At 39.1% G+C, this 20,601-nt stretch overlaps 1 protein-coding gene across 3 annotated transcripts in view; it reads left to right on the top strand.

The window, feature by feature from the left end:
* MRPL48 (mitochondrial ribosomal protein L48) overlaps positions 1 to 20,601 on the top strand; it is a 53,136-nt gene that overhangs the window by 4,079 nt on the left and 28,456 nt on the right. The window contains exons 1-6 of one of the 3 annotated variants that reach the window (XM_043580287.1): positions 2,194 to 2,257; positions 2,917 to 3,100; positions 5,586 to 5,638; positions 8,469 to 8,506; positions 12,621 to 12,673; position 17,788. In XM_043580287.1, the coding sequence (XP_043436222.1) occupies positions 3,008 to 3,100; positions 5,586 to 5,638; positions 8,469 to 8,506; positions 12,621 to 12,673; position 17,788 (238 nt within the window). In that variant the 5' untranslated portion in view covers positions 2,194 to 2,257; positions 2,917 to 3,007. Of the gene's footprint in view, positions 1 to 2,175; positions 2,258 to 2,916; positions 3,101 to 5,585; positions 5,639 to 8,468; positions 8,507 to 12,620; positions 12,674 to 17,787; positions 17,789 to 20,601 lie in introns of those variants that run through there. The other 2 variants (XM_043580286.1, XM_043580285.1) reach the window with 2 other exon arrangements.

Genomic DNA, 20,601 nt, shown 5'->3' with positions numbered 1-20,601 from the left:
AGCCAGGTCACGATCTCGTGGTCCGTGAGTTCGAGCCCCGTGTCAGGCTCTGGGCTGATGGCTCAGAGCCTGGAGCCTGTTTCCGATTCTGTCTCCCTCTCTCTCTGCCCCTCCCCCGTTCATGCTCTGTCTCTCTCTGTCCCAAAAATAAATAAACATTGAAAAAAATAAAATAAAATATAAAAAAATTGAGATATCATTCATATACCATAATATTTGCCCTTTTAAGATGGACAATTGAGTGGTGTTTAGTTTACAGAGTTGTGCAGCTATCATCAAAATCTAATTCCAGAACATTTTCTTCTCTGCAAGAAGAAACCCTGTACCCATAAGCAGTCATTCCTCATTCACCCCTCTGCCCATCCCCATGTAATCACTGATCTGCTTTCTGTCTGTATGGATTTGTCTGTTCTGGTCATTTCATGTAAGTAAATCATAAGTATGCAGAGCCAAGTATATTTTTTAACATTTATTTATTTATTTATTTGAGAGAGAGACAGAGAGTGCGCACATGCAAGCACGAGCAGGGGAGGGGCAGAGAGAGTGAGAGAATCCCAAGCAGTCTGTGCACCATCAGCACAGAGCCTGATGTGGGGCTTGAATTCATGAACCATGAGATCATGACCTGAGCTGAAACCAAGAGTTAGATGCTTAACCAACTGAGCCGCCCAGGTGCCCGGAAGCAATGTATTTCTTCTTAAAAAAAAAAAAAAAAAAAAAAAAAATTAATGTTTATTTTTGAGAGGCAGAGAGACAGAGCATGAGTAGGGAGGGGCAGAGAGAGAGGGAGACAGAATCTGAAGCACGCCCCAGGCTCTGAACCGGCAGTATGGAGTCTGATGCAGGGCTCGAATCCACAAACTGAGAAATGATTTGAGCCAAAGTTGGACACTTAACCGACTGAGCCACCCAGTCGCCCCAGAGGCCAAATATTTCTTAAGTGACTTGCCAAAGATCAGACAGCTAGCTATTAAAATGGAAGTTTCAGTATTTAAACCCAGGTTTGTGTGAATCTATAATCTGTTCTCCTAATAGCCATAAAGACTCAGTGCAAAGATGGACTTGGACAGTCAACATATTAAACATAGGAGGAAGAGACTTGGCCAAAGGGAAAACTACAAACAAAAGCAATTTTGAAAGAACTTAGGAAAAAGTTGGCCAGAACACCACTTGCCAGCTGTGTGCTTTAGGCACATGAATTCATCTTTCTGAGCTTTGGTTTCCTCACAGTTAAATGGGGGTAGAAATACCTACCTCACAAATAGTTGTGAGGATTAAGGGAAATGATGTTTGGCATATAGCAGGTGCTCAGCGAATGGTGGGATTATTGATGCCATTATTATTAGCATATGAATTTCATACTAATATAAATTAGTATCATTCTTTTGAGAGGTAGTGTGGTAGAATGGAAGGCGTGGACTTTAGATTCACTCAGACTTGGGTTTGAATTCTTGGTGCCTCTTATCAAACCTATAACTTTGGGCAATTTTCCTAAACCTTTGGTTTTTCCTCTATAAAATGGATGCAATTATCTCAATTATGCCTCTATCAGAGGATTAGTATAAAGATGAACTGAAATAGTATATGCAAAGTGCTTACCACAAAGAAGGTACTCAATACATGATGTAACTGCTACTTTAAATATTTGTTGATATAGAAATGTATTCTGTTAATATTTGTAAAACAACTTTCAGTTGCTTTCATGGGCCCCTGACTCACTGTTGTCACCACTCACCCTGGGGTTCTGGGTGTGTGAAGATACTCGTTCCGTATAGATTTCTCCCCATGACTTCAGTTCTCTGTAGCTGCGCAGTCCCCTGGTTCTTGGCTCCTGAGCTCATGGCACAAGTATTTTTGTAACCCACTGCAGCAGCTGTGTCCTCATTCATTCATTCATTCACTAGCGTCACCACCTCCTCTCCCATTTGCTGTGGAGCTATTGCTGCTTTTCATTTGCTGATTGGGAGGGAGTGGGTATTTGTGGATACAGTCCCAAAATAGATTACTTTTATTCTGATAAATAATGCCGAGCATTGAGCATCGAGCATCGCAGGGAAGAGGAATCACATTTCCCAGAGCTGAAAGGGAGAGTTCACCCTACAATTTGAATGTCTTCCAGAAAGTTGTCAACCCTTAATCCTGGCTTTTAGATAATTAAATCCTTTGCTTTTGTAGAGACTCAGAAATCTGAATGATTAAAGTGAGGAAAAATCAGTGTCCTCTAGATCTTTCTTCCCATCCAATTCTTCTGTATGAGGTAACCCACTTAATATATTTTCTTCACTCATTTCTATTCTGTTTGTCACGGTTGGTAGACCTTGGGCCTGGAGGAATCTTAGACTAATCTGCTCCAGCTTCACAGAGGGGAAGTACTGGCCAAGTTGTGATGGCTGGTGGCTGGAGCTCCTGTCTCCCAAGGCTCCCCATTGCCTACCTGCTTTTTATGCTGGCTAATATTAGGTTAAGCATATTGTGCACATAATTACAAAGTCTTTTAATATCTGGTTTAATTGCAGTTTTAAGGATTGCCTATGCATTTTGCCTTTCCTTCCATCAATTCATATCCTTTCCAATCTTCATGACCTCACATTCTCTGAGAGACTTTTCCTAAATTTGATCACCCCCAGCCCAATTTCTTAAGCACTAACACATATGAGAGAGGATATAGATGGTGGGAAAATTATGGACTTTAGAGCCAGAGAATTCTAAGATCCTATGCTAGTTCTGATAGTGGCTGTTTGACTTTGGGTAGATTACTTAACATCCATTTCTTCAACTGTAAAATGAGGTAATAATACTTATTCTGATTCAGATGCATGATAGGTACTCAACAAAATAGATGTGGGTGCTTAATAAATGGCATTCATTCACTTTCTAATCATTTATTTATTCACAAAAACAAACCTTGACTGAAAGTCTACAACGTGCCTGAGAAGAATACAAGACCTCTGCCCCTGAGGAGCTCTTAGTTTAGCATAGTGGTGTATGGGTGAATCTTCTGGGGAGAATGTTCATGACTTTGAGCAGATTCTCAGTGTCTGTATCACCCCAAACGCTAAGGACTTCTGCTGGCCATCTCCACCTGAATTTCCTGCCAGAGGTGCTTATTATTCGTATCATGTATTTTGTCTTAAATCATATAATGCTTGTGGTATATTGCTTAGCTGTTTATTTTTATTTTATTTTATTTTTTAAGGCTTATTTATTTTTGAGAGAGAGAGTGCAAGAGGGGGAGGGGCAGAGAGAGAGAGGGAGACAGGATCCCAGGTAGGCTCTGCACTGACTGCAGCCAGCTGGATGCCAGGCTCAAAGTCATGAACCATGAGATCCTGACCTGAGCCAAAGTCAGACAGAAGCTCAACCAACCAAGCCACCCAGGTGCCCACTTAGCTGTTTAATATAGATGTATGTCTGTATCTCCAGCCATTCAAACTCCTACAGGACAGGGATTGTGCTTACGCTTTTTTAGCAGCTCTGTTGAGGTACAATTCATATACCATACAATTCACCCATTTAAAGTGTACAATTCAATGACTTAATATATTCAGAGTATGGGGTGCCTGGCTGGCTCATCCAGTAGAGTATGGAAGAGCATGTGTTCAAGCCCTACATTGGGCTTAGAGATTACTTTAAAACACACACACACACACACACACACACACAGTGTGCATCCTTCACTACAATCTATTTTAGAACATTTTGGTCACCCCAAAAAGAAACCCCATATCCCTTAGGTGTCATCCCCACCATCTCAGACTCTAGCTGTAGGCAACCACTAATCTACTTTCTTTCTCAATAGGTTTGCCTGTTTTGGGTATTTCATATAAATGGAGTCATACAATATCTGGCTCTTTGTGACTGGCTTCTTTCACTTAGTGTAATATTTTCAAAGTCTGTCTATGTTGTTACATTTTCTTTTTATATTCCCTTTAATACTTAGCACAGTAGTTGGCATATAACAGCCTTTTAAAAAATAAAATTTATTTTATTATATTAAAAAAACTATTTTTTTGTTGTTTATTTTGAGAGAGAGAGAGTGTGTGTAAGCAGGGGAGGGGCAGAGAGAGAGGGAGAGAGAGAATCCCAAGCAGGCTCTGTGCTGTCAGCACAAAGCTTGATACCCGGCTCGATCTCACGAGTCATGAGATCATGACCTGAGCTAAGATCAAGAGTCGGAAGCTTAACCAACTGAGCCATCCAGACCCCAAAATAAAATTTATTTTATTTTAGTTTTAGAATTATTTTATTTTAGTTTTAGAATTATAGAAAAGTTGCAACGATAGTACAGAGAATTTCCACATACCACAATCCAGTTTTGACTATTATTATCTTACACTTTTCATAAATTAATCAACTGATATTGATATATTATTAACTAAAGTCCATATTTTTTCCTATTTCTTTCATTTTTTTAAATCTAATGTCATTTTTCTGTTCCAGGATTCCATCCAGGATATTATATTACATTTAGTCATTACATTTAGTCATCATGTCTCCTTAGGCTTCTCTTATCTGTGACAGTTTCTCAGACTTTCTTTGTGTAATAGGTTTTTAACATGTACATGTTGAAGGGATTTAAATTGTTACCCGTAGAGGACAGGACTGTCTCTTTACATTAGAGAGTCTTAGGACATTTAGTATTTATTATCTAGTTACTTTATAAAAAGACCTCTATGTTAAACACTCCCGTAGTAAAGTTATACCACTGATCTTTCTTTTTTTTTTTTTTTTTCAACGTTTATTTATTTTTGGGACAGAGAGAGACAGAGCATGAACGGGCAAGGGGCAGAGAGAGAAGGAGACACAGAATCGGAAACAGGCTCCAGGCTCTGAGCCATCAGCCCAGAGCCTGACGCGGGGCTCGAACTCACAGACCTGCGAGATCGTGACCTGGCTGAAGTCGGACGCTTAGCCGACTGCGCCACCCAGGCGCCCCTACCACTGATCTTTCAAATGGATGCCAGTAGGGCAGAGTGAGCTTGAAATAACTGGGGAGGGTGGAAACTCAGGGAAGTTGCCACTGCTACTGTCTCCTGTCATTGTTTTGTTGATATTGGCATTTATTATTATTATTATTATTATTATTATTATTGAGACTATGCTGTACCAGAGGCATAGCCTCTGGAGTAAAACAGTAAAACAGTGAGACAGCCTCAGCTGTCTCACCTGTAAAATTGCCTTGCAGTGCGTTGAAAATTAAGGAAGAATTAAGAAAGTCCCTTGCATGGTACCTGTGCTTGGCAGATGCGTAGTTGTTGATTGATGTTAGAAAAAAAATAGATTAAATTGGAAAGGGAAAATAAGGTTAAAAAAAAAAAAAGAGCAGCATGGAAAGAGAACTTCTGGGTTTTTTGTTTTGTTTTGTTTTGGTTTTTTTAGCATTTCCTATAGTGGGTGGAATAAGAAAGAAGATGACTTTGGTTTGCCTACATATTTGTTGTCAACTGAAGGACATTATCTTTGCTAGACAAGAGCCTTTGGGTTCTTTTTGGTTTGTGTGCTTTGAGTTTCTAGCCTCTTTTTGAAGAAGTCCTTGGAAGGCTATGAATGGTTAAGGTTGTCCTAACATGGCTATTTTGCTGTAGGTGCTGTGTCCAAGGAATGATACCATTTTTAAGCAAGTCTTTTCTCTCTTAAGGTAAGGATATTAATAACAGTGGTTAAATATAGCCAATATTTGTACTCGCCTAGGGTTCACCCATCATTTGTCTTTCATCATCTCCACTTGTGTGTCTGCTAAACATCTCAAGTATTAACTCTCCTGCCATCTTTCTCTTTCCCCATTCTCAGTAAATGACAACTCCATTCATGTAGTTGCCCAGGCCAAAGTTCTTGCAGTCAGTCTTGACACTGTTATTTTTCTCACTGTACATCCAATTCTTTAACAAATCCTCTCAGCTCTACTTATGAAATATATACAGAATCAGACCATTTCTCACCTCCAGTTTCAGGTCTCATGCTTTCTGTTTTGCTAAACTACTAGGGACCAGTTCCTTCTAATCTTCTTTATTACCATCATCCTGTGTCCTAACTGTTCCTCCTCCTTTTTGATTTTAGCATGAAGGATAGAAGACAAAACTTAGTTTGTATTTGACAAAACTTAGTTTTGTCTTCTAATTGGAGTGGTCCATTTATTTATTAATGTTTTTTATTTATTTTGATAGAGGAAGAGAGAGAGAGAGAGAGAGAGAGAGAGAGAATCCCAAGCAGGCTCCAAGCTGTCAGTGCAGAACCCGATGTGGGGCTTGAACTTATGACCAGTGAAATCATGACCTGAGCCAAACTCGAATCGGAGGCTTAACCAGCTGAGCCACCCAGGTGCCCCCAGAGTGGTTCTTTTTAAAATCAAGTTTCTCTCTCAGAACTCTCCAACGGTATCCCATCTTACTCAAAATAAAATCTACACCCCACCATATCCTGCAAGGCTTTACATAATCTGTTCCCTCATCCGCATACTACTACTTACTCAGTTTTAGCCATACTGGTGGCTCCCTTTCTAGTCCTTGATGATCTAAGCACTCTCCTACCCCAGGATCTTTGCCCATTCTTCCCTTAGATATCCATATGGCTTGACCCCCTTACCTTATTCAAGTTTGTGCCCAGATGTCATCTTATCAGAGAGGTCTACAATGACTACCCTATGTAAAATAGCTCCCTCCACCCCAATCAGACTTTATTTCCTACCTTGCTTTGTTTTTCTTCATTGCAGGTATCACCACCTGACACATTTTATATATATGTATGTGTGCAGATACCAGATATTTAAATTGTCTTCCCTATCTGTCCCCTAGAATATAAGCATCATGTAGATAAGGATTTTGTTAGTGTTGTTTCCTGCTGTATCCTTAGAGCCTAGAATGGTGTCTTGCACATAGTAGGCATTTAATAAATATTTCTTTAATGAACGAATAGATCCTTATAGTGATCTCGTGAAACAGGTCATATTATCTTAATTTTATACATAAATAACTTAGGTACAGAGAGGTAAATTAATTGCTCTAAGATGACATAGCTAATATGTTGTTGGAGTTAGGATTCAAACCCAAGTTCTTTTTTCACTGCCTTGCATATATAGTTTGCTACCTCCCATCTTCTCTAGATGATAATGAATGGCATTTGGTGGTTTATTTCTCTATTCAGTAGAGATATACACTGAGTGTTTTATGTGTGGCGGCCATATAATATAAAACAATGAATTGTATATCTCCCTGGACCACATGACAGTCATGAGCCTGAATGATTTCTTTAATCCTTTACATTTATTGAGGCCTCTCTCCTATTATTCCCTTTCCATCGTAATCTATTTTTCCATCATTAATCAGTCAACTCTTCAATAAGTAGTTACTATAGAACCATTTTACATGTTCTTTCTAATCTTTACAAAAGCATGACAGGACAAATATAAATATTGTCATTTTACAAAAGAGGAAACTGGCTCAGAGAGTTTAAGATAGATTTTCAATCTCATGGGATTATACTATTATTATCTGCATTTTAAAGAGGGAGATAACTGAGTTACAGAGATCTAAAAGAACTTGTTGGTCACAGTTTGAACATGGTAGAGTCAGCATTTAATCACAGATCTGCTTGTCTCCCAACTTGTTCCTCAATTTAGTTTCAAAATTTCGCAGGATGCTGAACCTGATAACCTAGTGAGCTGACAGAGCCGTATTATTCTCTTCCATGTTCTTTGGTTTCTGTATTCAGTCTGCAGTCGTTGCTGTCCTTTCCTCTCCTCTCCCTGGGCATGTTCTAATAATGCAAGACTACCACCTCACTAGTTCTTTTGCCTCAGTCTCACCTCTTCCCATTCATTGCTCACCTGCTGCCAAGGTTAACTTTCCAAAGCTTAAACTTGATCGTGTCACTCCTGTGCTTAAACTTGGCAAAGAGCTTCCCACTGCCTATATAAAGACCAAACTCCTTATCACAGCGTACGAGGTTCTTCCTCACCTGGCCCAGGAGAACCTCTTTCACCAACTCCCCTTTTCCCTGCTGCTTAAGTTCTACCCATATCCAGCTGCTTGCTCTTCCCCAAACATACCACTTTCATACCCCTCCCTGGAATGCTTTTCCTTAAGGCTAAATAGTTGAGAACAGTTCTTCATTTTTAAAACTCCAGTCAAACAGTTTTACCCCCCTAGCAGAAATGACCACATTTTCCTTCATGTTCCACCAAATCTTGTATAAGTTTTCATTCTGGATCAGCAATGTATTGTGGCTCACATTTATTTACATGTCTCTCTCCCAACTAGACTATAGAGAGAGGCATTTTACTTATTTTTATATCCTCAGGATGTCTGGCACACAATAGGCACTTAATAATGTTTGTGGAAAGACGGGAAGGAGGGAATAAGGGAATTTCTAGCATTGACTTATCCTTAATGAGAGGCATACACGTTTTGGTAATGGTATAGATTAAATGTGGGTATCTAATTTTATTCAGCATACTCTTTCCCTCTTTTTAGATTCAGAACTTCAGGAGAAAATCCCATCTGTTCTGCAGGTATGTGGTTATTTCCTGATATAGTCTGCCTGCTTTAAGTGACCCTCTAATGATCTGTAATAATTTTGTCTAGAAAGATTCCTAACATATCTTCGAGAAGAGTGGCTGGGACCACATTCCACCCCTCACGTGGAATTGGGCAATGGGCAAGAATCTAAAGTAGTGGTTAAGAGCAAGAGCTCTATAGGAAGTTTGGATTCCAGCTCTACTGCATACTTACTCTGTGACCTTTGGCTACCTCGCCATAGCTTGCTTTCCTCACTTAAAACAATGAGGATAATTATAATACAAGCTACAGTGAATTATTTGAAGATTCAATGAGATAAAATACCTAAAATTAATTATTGTAATTGTAATTGCTACTATTTCAGACCTGTATTTCATGTCTATCATCTACCAGGCAAGGGCTTTTCTTACAGTATTTTGTCCAAAATAAATGTCCATTCAATCTGATTAACTCAATAAATTTCAATATGCTTCAACCCAATTACTTTCCCTTTTTACTTTGTCTATTCTGTGAGAAGTTTCAAAGTAGTTGTTTGATTTTAATGACATCTGTCATCTGCCTAAAGAGTCAGAGGCAAAGGAAAGGGAGAAAAGAAGGGAACTAACGTTTACTGAGCGCCTCACATATGTCAGGCAGTACATGAAGAGGTTTTACACCTATTATTTTTTTTCAGAAGATGGCAGCAGTTATTTAGAGCATCACCATTTCTACCAGCCCCACTGCCCAGCATCTCAATATATGGGCTTATTTTTATTTATTCATTCTCTCAACAAATATTTATTGTACCAAGATGTGTTTCAGGTGCTGGGATACAACGTTGAGAGGAGACAGTCCTTGCCATTTGGAAAGCTTACAGTCTTGAAAGAATTTTTTCCCTAAGAACATACAGTGAACACTTTTCTACCCACCAATTATTTATTTATTTTTAATTATTATTCATCTTTTTGAAGAGAGACAGTGTGAGCAGGAGAGGGGCAGAGAGAGAGGGAGACACAGAATCTGAAGCAGGCTCCAGGCTCTGAGCTGTCAGCACAGAGTCCAACGTGGGGCTCAAACCCATGAACAGTGAGATCATGACCTGAGCCGAAGTCGGACACTTAACCGACTGAGTCACCCAGGTGCCTCTCTACCCATCATTTAGAATAATTTGTTGTTAACATTTTGCTTTCTCTATCAGGCATCAAGACACTTCACTCTTAAACAGCTCAGCATTTCTAGAAATAAAGACATTCTCTACATTCTGTTAAAGAACTGCAATACTATCATCTTACTCAGGAAAATTAATAGTAATGCTCCCATATCATCTAATACTCTATCCATTTCCGTAATTACCTGCAAAATGTCTTTTCTGGGCATTGTTTATAACCAAAAGCCTGTGAAATTTCCCACTTTGTATTTCACTGTTATGTCACTTTTAATCTAGAGCAGTTCTACCACTTTTTTTATTTCTCTCTAATAGTAACATTAAAAAAAATAATTTATTGTCAAGTTAGCTAACATACAGTGTATACAGTGTGCTTTTGGCTACGGGAGTAGAGTCCCATGATTCATCACTTACATAACAGTAACTTTTTGACTAGGTCAGACCATCTGTCTTATAGAATGTCCTCCCTTCTTGATTTGTCTGATTGTTTCCTACTGGTGTTGTAGAACATGTTCTGTCTCCTTCCTACAACCTGGAAGTTAGCTCTAAAAGCTTGACAAGATTTAAATTAAACCATTTAAGCAAGAAAATTTCATAACAGATGCCCTGAACTTCATTTTTAAAAAAATGTTTATTTATTTTTGAGAGAGAGTACAAATGGGGGAGGGGTAGAGAGAGAAGAAGACAGAATATCTGAAGCAGGTTCCCTGCTGACAGCAGAGAGATGGATGCAGGACTAGAACTCATGAACCAACCATGAGATCATGACCTGAGCCCAAGTCGGACGCTTAACCAACTGAACCACCCAGGTGCCCCGATTCAGGTGCCCTGAACTTCATATGGCATCCTATCAGGAGATTAAAAAAAATAACTAAGAATATCTAATTATAAAATTGAAAGACATGCATTTAACGAATATGGGAAATAAACATACATATACACAAGAAGAAGCTGAAGTAGACAGAAAATAAAAATAATACTATTCAGAAATTGTTTAACATTTTGTTGTGTATCCTAACAGGTCTTTTTCTAGGCGTTTATATCTCTTTCTCCATAGATAGATAAATACATACATACATAAGTAGGTGGATAGAGAGATGGATTTTGTTTGTTTTGCAGTGATGGGAACAAATGATGTAATGTTTTATAATCTTTTTTTTTTTTCTTAATCCATAGTGAATATGTCTCTACTACCTTGAAGATATAAGTATAGTTATTTTGAATGTACTGCCTTATATTGGACAGTTCGAAGGGGAAGATTTTGTTTTTTAATTTTTTTTAACGTTTATTTATTTTTTTTCAACTTTTTTTTTTAAATTTATTTTTGGGACAGAGAGAGACAGAGCATGAACGGGGGAGGGGCAGAGAGAGAGGGAGACACAGAATCAGAAACAGGCTCCAGGCTCTGAGCCATCAGCCCAGAGCCTGACGCGGGGCTCGAACTCACGGACCGCGAGATCGTGACCTGGCTGAAGTCGGACGCTTAACCGACTGCGCCACCCAAGCGCCCCTACGTTTATTTATTTTTGAGAGAGAGACAGATCGTGAGTGGGGCACGGGCAGAGAGAGGAGTAGGCACAGAATCCGAAGCAGGCTCCAGGCTCTAAGCTGTCAACACAAAGCCTGGAGGCAGGGCCTGAACCCACAAGCAGCAAGATCATGACCTGAGCCAAAGTCAGGATGCTCAACTGACTGAGCTACCCAGGTACCTGAAGGGAAGATTTTGAGTCTGGCTTTGAACATGTTGAATTGGAGTGTCTATGGGGAGGATAGTAGCCCATTGGATACATTGATACAGAATTCAAATTATAGGTCTGGATTGAAACTGTACATTTGGAAACCATCATATTCTCAATGTTAGTTGAAGTCATGACAGTGAATGGGATCATGTGAGGAGAACAAGTGGAGAAAAGGCCCAAGAATCAGGCCCTTAGGAACTCCAACATTTAAAAACTGGGTAGAGGGTGAAAGAGATGGCTAATGAGGTTGAAAAAAGGAGGCCAAACTGGTAGGAGAAAACCAGCATAGTATAATTTCATGTCAGACACAAGGAGAATGTTTCAAGAAGGAAAGAGTGGTCAACTATGTTGGAGTTAGCACTGGGTGCTGCTGAGAGATCATGAAAGATAAGACCCTAACATTCTTTGTCTTTAGCAACATGGAGGTCACTGGTGATCTTAGGAAAACAGTGTGTTGTGTAGGTGGGGTGGGGCTAGTTGTGGAAGTCAACTGTGAGTTGACAAGTGAATAGGGGTTGGAGAGCTAGAGAGGGCTGTTACAATGTTTTTATGACCTCTGAGCAGGAGCAGAGAGAATTAGAAGGAGGTGGAGAAGAATGTGGGGTCCAGGAAAGGTGTTGTGTTTGTTTTTTTAACGTGTTTTTTTTCTCTTTTACACTTTTTATTTTGAAGGATTAAAAAAATACGGAAGAGGGAAAAAAAAGATAATATATCACATAAACCCAGATTGGGCAATTACTAACATTTTGCTAGATGTTCATTTTATTTTGTTTCGTTTTGTTTTAAAAAGAGATTATGATCAAATGCACTTATTTCCTAGCTTTGGTCTCTTCTCTTACCTGTCAATTAGAGGCAAAATTCATTTTGAACTGGTATGTGTTCTGAGTAAAGTTTTTTTTTTTTATTACAATTAAAATTATTAACTAAGAATTGTAAATGCACTTATACGGATGCGTAGGATAAAAGTAAATATAAACTGTACAAAAAGGTGTATGATGAAAAGTTGAATTTTCTATTTCCCAGTCTTATTTCCCAGTGGTATCTACTGATCACAATTTCTTATATATTTTTCAAGTTGTGTTCATATAAGAGCATATATATTTTACATGTGTATAATTGTGTCTTAATGCTGGACTGGTTGTTCTTAGTTTTTGCTGTTTCAAAAAAATGCTGCAGCAACAATCTTTATACTTCTTTGTGAACTTGTTCCTGTACATTTGTAAGATAAATTCCTGGAATTGAAATTGCTGAGTCAATGGATTGTGATTAAAATTTTGGTAAGTATCATCAGATTGCCCTTCAGAGAAGTTGTATTAATTTACATTTCTATTCTCTGGTCAAAACTGGGTTTAAAAAAATCTTATTTTTTGATAGTAAAAAATTATGTCTCATAATTTACATTTCTTGAGAGAGTTTATCATCTTTCCATATTTTTATTGTCTATTTGTATTTCTTTCCTTATGGACTGCCTGTCTATATTTTTTGCCCATTTTTTTATTGGATTGTTTGCTTTTTCATTTTACATAGTTTTAATATATTAAGGAAATTAGCATTTTTCTGTCATCTCTGCTTTGCATTGCCTCTAGTTATCTGTTTCTTTTTGTGTTTTTTGTTGGAAAGAAGTTTTACGTTTTTATATACCTAAGTTTATTAATCTTTGATTTCTAGATTTTGATACTTGCTTAGAAAGATATCTGTTCCAGGATTAGTTTAATCTTCATGTTATCTTCTGGTATTTTTCCCCCTTTATATATGTAATCCATGTGGAATTAGAAGTGAGTAGGGATGCAGTCCCACACCCCCCCAAAAAAATGGGTAGTCAGTTGTTTCAACATTTATCGAAACATCCATTTATTGAAAAATCCATAGGTTGAAACTCATATACTAAGTTTCCATATAGATCTGGGATTATTTTAACTTTGTTCCATTGATTTGTCTGTATATTTGATGCCACTACTAACCCTTCTTAATACTACTGGTTACTATAGTTTTATAGTATATTTTAGTATTTGAAAGGTACTTAAATCTGAGGATTTGGGGGGTTTTATTTTGTTTTTAAAGCTAGGATCAAATAGGGCATGTTAAAATCTATTGAAAAAGATCCTGTAGGGATCCTTTTGAGTAAACATAATTTACTCAAACAGTTTTCTATTTAGAGAAATTTAAGCTGTCTCTAGGATTTTTGTTGTTGTTATTGTTCTACTACTTAATTTTATTTATTTATTTATTTATCTATTTAAAATTTACATCCAAATTAGTTAGCATATAGTGCAACAAAGATTTCAGGAGTAGATTCCTTAGTGCCCCTTACCCATTTAGCCCTTCCCCCCTCCCACAACCCCTCTAGTAACCCTCAGTTTGTTTTCCATATTTAAGAGTCTCTTATGTTTTGTCCCCCTCCCTGTTTTTATATTATTTTTGCTCCCCTTCCCTTATGTTCATCTGTTTTGTCTCTTAAAGTCCTCATATGAGTGAAGTCATATGATATTTGTCTTTCTCTGACTAATTTCACTTAGCATAATACCCTCCAGTTCCATCCACGTAGTTGCAGAAGGCAAGATTTCATTCTTTTTGATTGCCGAGTAATACTCCATTGTATATATATACCACATCTTCTTTATCCATTCATCCATCGATGGACATTTGGGCTCGTTCCATACTTTGGCTATTGTTGATAATGCTGCTGTAAACATTGGGGTGCATGTGTCCCTTCAAAATAGCACACCTGTATCCCTTGGATAAATACCTGGTAGTGCAATTGCTGGGTCATAGGATAGTTCTATTTTTAGTTTTTTGAGGAATCTCTATACTGTTTTCCAGAGTGGCTGCACCAGCTTGCATTCCCATAGGATTTTTCAATGTAAAGAACACTATGATAAACATCCATGTACATCAGTATTTGTATTCTTGTCTGATTATTAACTTAGAATCCTTTTTTTTTCAAGAATTTTTAATGTTTATTTATTTTTGAGAGAGAGAGAGAGAGAGAGAGACAGAGAGAGAGAGAGAGACAGAGAGAGACAGAGCTCGAGCGGGGAAGGGCCAGAGAGAGAGGAAGACACAGAATCTGAAGCAGGCTCCAGGCCTCGAACTGTCAGCACAGAGCCTGATGTGGGGCTTGAACTCATGAACCGCGAGGTCATGACCTGAGCCAAAGTTGGACACTTAACGGACTCAGCCACCCAGGCGCCCCTTAGAATACATTTCTAAAAGTCAAACTGGTTGGATCAAAGGAAGTGTGCATTCTTTTTTTTAATGTTTACTTATTTATTTTGAGAGAGAATGAGAGCGGGGGAGGGGCAGAGAGAGAGAAAGGAGAGAATCCCAAGCAGGCTCTGTGCTGCCAGAGGCCATCACAGGGCTTGAACCCATGAACCATGAGATTATGACCCAAGCTGAAATCTAGAGTCGAATGCTTAACCAAGTGAGCCACCCAGGTGCCCCAGGAAATGCACATTTTACAGCTATTGATGTGCATTACCAAATTGGTCTCCAGAAAGATTGTGCTATTTTATACTTATTTGGTATTTGAGAATCCACTTTTTTTACACTCATCAATGTTGAATGCTACTATTTTTTTTTTTTTTAATATTTGGAAATATTATGGGGTGCCTGGGTGGCTCAGTTTGGTAAGTGTCTGACTTCGGCTCAGGTCATGATCTCATGGCTCATGAGTTCAAGCCCCATGTCAGGCTCTGTAGTGACAGCTCAGAGCCTGGATCCTGCTTCGGAGTCTGTGTCTGCCTCTCTCTCTGTTCTTTCCCAATTCACACTCTGTCTCTGTGTTTCCCAAAAATGAATAAATGTTAAAAAAAATTTTGTTAATATTTGGTAATATTATAAGTTAAAAAATGTTATCCTTTGTATTTGTAGTTTGCATGTCTTTGATTACTAGTTGGTTGACTGTATTTTCATATATTTACCTGCCATTTGTCTTTTCCTTTGCCCATTTTATAATTGTTGTCAGCGAATCCTAGTGCCTAGAAGGCCCAGAGAAGCTCACCAATGCTGGCATGCCAAGATAATTCTACTTGAAAGGACATAGTTTTGTTGACATTTTTCACGAGTTCTTTGAGATATCCTTAACGTCAGAAATTCCAAGATTGAATTATAACGATTTTCAGAAAAGAGTGGGGAGCAGTGCCCTATTCTTACCTTTACCCGTCATTCTCTCTGTGGGCTTGGGTACCATCCCAGCTGCTCTCTCCAAGAGATGGGCATGGTTGTAGTGATTGTCTTTTTCTTACTGATTTAAACGTACATAGAGAGGTAGAAGTAAATACATAAAAAGAAATCTAAGGAGCTTAAATAAAGAGAACTCAGAGTCCTCTCATTACAGCATGAGCAAAAAGATGGAATCAGAGAAACCTGGCACATTCAAATCCAGGTAGTTCAGTGTACTATAATTAGAAAAACTGGAAAAGTTTTTCATTGTAGTTTGTCTTGGTAAAATATCTTAAAAACCTTTAAAAAAAAAAAAAGAGCAATTTCTGAGCACATACTATTTGTCAGGTGCTGGGGTATACCTGCCCTTGTGTTGTGTAAGGATCTGAATGGAGAGAATATCCTGTAATTAATCCTGACTGGGGCTACCCCAGTAATTTTCTCTTTCTCTCCAGCATAGTCCTGCTAAAATTACTTGTGCTAATTTTGAAAGAGAAATAAGTAAAATGACATTGTTTACCCCATCCTAGATTAATGGGTTTAGTTTTCAGTTTAATAAGCAAGGACACTGAAGGACAGTCACGCTGGCATATATAAAGTAAAGGGATGTGATGTGGGAGAAGTCAATACTGATTACATCCTATAATTGTGCTAATTGAAAGATCTTCAGAGCCTCCTTTTGAAACCCTGGGGTTCTGTGTCTTCAGTGAAAAGAGTTGCCTTTCCTCTTAGGAGGCTGCAATGTTAATGTGACAGCAGGAAAGCCAGTTTGATGACTAGGAGCAGGGGAAGAATTCAGTTGAACTTATTAGAAATCAGAGGCTTTCAAACTGGTACATTTTATAACGTAAACAACTGGCTCATTAAGCTGTTTAAACACTGGTAATTTGACCAAAACCTTTCATTTAAGGGGGAAAATGGTTAATTTAACAGTAGCTTGAACCAGCTTTTTAATTAACCAGCTGCTCTAATTATAGGAATTGCCCTAAACTGAATTTGAAAATGCTTATTCGCCAAGGAATTCCAGCGGATGAGAGGCTGAGGCAGGCAGTGTGGCGCTTTCGCCTAAGATGTGTCACCATCTCAAAGATCACCTTTTTGAAACCAGTGGGGGGGGGGGGGGGTGGCGGTGATTCAGTTTCTGTGTACTTAAAGATGGTGGTTGCAATCTGAGTTTTCTTCTTTATTTACACAGGACGTTTCACTATAAAGCGGAAGTATCCAAGAATTATAACCACGAAGTAAATTCGATGGTCTTTGTATGTTTAGGGCAACAGAGTAGGTTCATGGAGATGGTGATATTTGAGCTGGCGCTAGCTAGGATTTCACTAGTCTGAGAGGTGTAGTCCCGGCAGGGGGGCCGCCCAGCATGGCACAGAGGCACGACAAGTGCGTGGCTTATACAGAATGGCAAGCGTTCTTTCTGTGGCTGAGGAGCAAGCTCTAGAGGATGGAATGGGGGGGGGATGTAGATACAGTGAGATCAACAACTACTTAGCCAAGGCTACTGCTTGAATCTCCTAACCTACCCACGTTCTCTTTCCCCACCCCCTTGTCCATACATCAACCAAAGAGATCTTTTAAAAACATACCAGTCATATACTTTCCCTGCTTTAGGCTGTTCAGCTTGAAATCCAAACCCTTCACAAGGCCGAGAGTGGTGTGTTCCCACCCCTGCTCTAGTCTCTGGTATCTCCTGTGCCCTTTTCACTTTGCTTCAGGCACACTGACAGCATTTCTCTTCCTTGAATGTGCCAAGTGGTGTCCCACTTGGCCTGTGCACATGCTGTTCCCTCTCCCTGGAACATTTATCCTCTGTCTTTTGCCTAATAACTTCCTTTCAGGTCTCAATTTGTTTTATTTATTTTTTTGAATAGATAATATGTGTATATCTTTATCTACAATAAAGATACAAAAGAATATAAAATAAACAGTAAGTCTCCCACTCCTCCTGCTTTCTAATCACTTCCCATCCTTGTGGATAACCACTATTTTCCTTTGAATTCCGGTCTCAGTTCACATGTCATTTTTTTCAGAGAGGGCTTCTCTGATCTTCCAGTCTAAAATAGATCCACCGGTTGTATGGCCATAGCCTTCTGTGCTTTTTTTTTTTTCAGTATCACAATTTGTAATTTTATATTTATTTTGTGACTATTCCGTTAATGATTCCCTCCTCCCACTAGACAGTAAGCTTCATACTACAGCTCTGGAACCTGAAGACTCAAAGGGTCAAAGGTCTTAGATTCAGAGAGACAGAATTGGGATAGTAGCCAAGAAGATACCTCAGTTGTGTTCAGTGCTCCTTTGGAACCTCTGTCAAAAATACCTCCTTCTTCCTTGAATGGTAAATTCTTGCTCCTCTTTAAAGAATGCATCTGTTACCTCTTCTGAACCTATTCCCATTACCCTCCCCTACTCCCACCACCTCCCCCCACCGAGGCAGATTCATTGTTCCTTCCTCTAGGCGCTCACTACCTTGTTCTCATCTCTATTAAAGTTATTTGTGCACCATAAGGTAATTACCTGCTTTCCTATCATCTTTCCCTAGTACCCATTGAGTGTCTCCAGGTAAAGGGGCATATTCTAGTCATCTTTGTCCCAGTGTCTATACAGTTTTTGGCATGTACTAGTAAATGTGGAGTAATGCATATCATGGAAGGGACTCATGATATCTAGGGTTTGTCTTGGTGAAATAGTGTGGGTTGTAAATGCAGGATTGGCTCTGAAGCCAATCTCTGATTGGTCTGGCATAGAGCAGACCTGCTTGGAAGTCCATTTTAGAAAAGAGAAGCCTAAGAAACATTTCACTACTTCACACCATTTTCTTTTTAACCTCCCTGTAGAATGGTGGCCCTGGGGAAGATGAGGGCAGGACCACAGGAACTAGAAGGAAAGGGAGCAGAACCTAGGTCTAACACTTCTCCAGAAGGTAGACAGTGAGTAAGAGAGACAGAGAAGAGCTGTGGAGGGCTGGTTCTAGTGAAAGAGTAGAGATAAGAAACTGATATCTGAGCTAGGAAAGATCATATCTAGCCAGAATTTATATTCCAGAAATTCAGATGTTATAATAACCCATCTGAGTACAGGCTGTTCAGTGAGATAGACCTAGGTTTAAATTGCAGTTCTGCCTTTCACTTGCTGGATGACCTTGGCCAATTCACTATATCTTTTGAACTATAGTTTCTTTTTTCTTTTTAATTTTTTTTAACATTTTTTATTTTTTGAGAGAGACAGAGACACAGTGCGAGTTGGGGAGGGGCAGAGAGAGAGGGAGACACAGAATCCGAAGCAGACTCCAGGCTCTGAGCTGTCAGCACAGAGCCCGACGCGGAGCTTGAAGCCACAAACTGCGAGATCATGACGTGAGCTGAAGTTGGCCACTTGACTGACTGAGTCACCCAGACACCCCTCTTTTTTCTTTTTAAATTAAGTTTTTAATTTTAATTCCAATTCCAGGGCTCCTGGGTGGCTTGGTCAGTTGAGCATCTGACTTTGGCTCAGGCCATGATCTCACAGTTCATGAGTTCTAGCCCCGCACTGGGCTCACTACTCTCAGTGCAGAGCCTGTTTCAGATCCTCTGTCCCCCTCTCTCACTGCCCCCACTCTACTCATGCTTTTTAAAAAATAAATAGTTCCTTGGGGCGCCTGGGTGGCTCAGTTGGTTGGGCGTCCGACTTCGGCTCAGGTCATGATCTCACGGTTCGTGGTTCGTGCTCCGCGTCGGGCTCTGTGCTGACAGCTCAGAGCCTGGAGCCTGCTTCAGATTCTGTGTCTCCCTCTCTCTCTGACCCTCCCCCGTTCATGCTCTGTCTCTCTCTGTCTCAAAAATAAATAAACATTAAAAATAAATAAATAAATAAATAAATAAATAAATAATAAATAGTTCCAGTATAGCTACCATACAGTGTTATATTAGTTTTAGGTCTATAGTATCGTAATTCAACAATTCCATACATTACCCTGTGCTCATCATGGTAAGTATACTCTTTAATCCCCATCACCTATTTTACCCCTCCCCCATGCACCTCCCCTCTGATAGCCATCAGTTTGTTCTCTAAAGTTAAAAATGTTTCTTTGTCTCTCTCTTTTTTTCTTTGCTTATTTGTTTTGTTTCTGAAATTCTACATATGACCAAAATCATATGGTATTTGTCTTTCTCTGACTGACTTATTTCACTTAACATTATACTCCCTAGATCCATCCATGTTGTTGCAAATGGCAGGATTTCATTCTTTTTTTATGGCTGAATAATATTCCTTTGTATATATACACACACTACTTCCTTTCATCTATCAATGGACATTTGGGCTGCTTCCATAATAATGCTGCTATAAACAGGATGGATGTATCTCTTTGCATTAGTGTTTTTTTGTTTTTTTGTTTTTTTTTTGGTAAATACCCAGAAGTGCAATTATTGGATTGTAGGGTAGTTCTATTTTTAGCTTTATGTAAAAATGTTATTTTATTTTTGAGAGAGTGTGTGGAGGGGAGAGGCAGAGGGAGAGAGAGAAAGAGAAAGAGAAAGAGAGAGAGAGAATCTTAAGCAGGCTCTATGCCCAGTGTGGAGCTTGACGTGGGGCTCTATCTCACAACTGGGAGATCATGACCTGAGCCAAAATCAAGAGTTGCATGCTTAGCCAACTGAGCCACCCAGGAGCCCCTTATCTTTAACTTTTTTGAGGAACCTCCATACTGTTTTCTACAGTGGCTGCACCAGTTTGCATTCCCACCAACAGCGCAAGAGGGTTCCTTTTTCTCCATATCCTTGCAACACTTGTTTCTTGTTTTTTTGATCTTGGCCATTCTGCTAGGTTTTGACTTGCATTTCCCTGATGATGAGTGATGTTAAACATCTTTTCATGTGTCAAGCTACAGTTTATTTGTAAACAGGGATAAAAATAATTAGGATTCAAGGGCTTCCCTGAAGGTAGATCCAAGTGGTGCATCTCTGGGCCTACCACAATAAATATGTATATGGAGATCCTGGTTTATGCTTAGTATACATACACACTGTTCTGTATCTTAAGTTTTTATTTTTGT

The sequence above is a fragment of the Prionailurus bengalensis genome, chromosome D1, assembly GCF_016509475.1.
Source record: "Prionailurus bengalensis isolate Pbe53 chromosome D1, Fcat_Pben_1.1_paternal_pri, whole genome shotgun sequence".
In the NCBI taxonomy this organism is placed as follows: Eukaryota; Metazoa; Chordata; class Mammalia; order Carnivora; family Felidae; genus Prionailurus; species Prionailurus bengalensis.
Note: the sequence above shows the minus strand (reverse complement) of the source record. Positions and strands in the feature narration are given on the sequence as shown.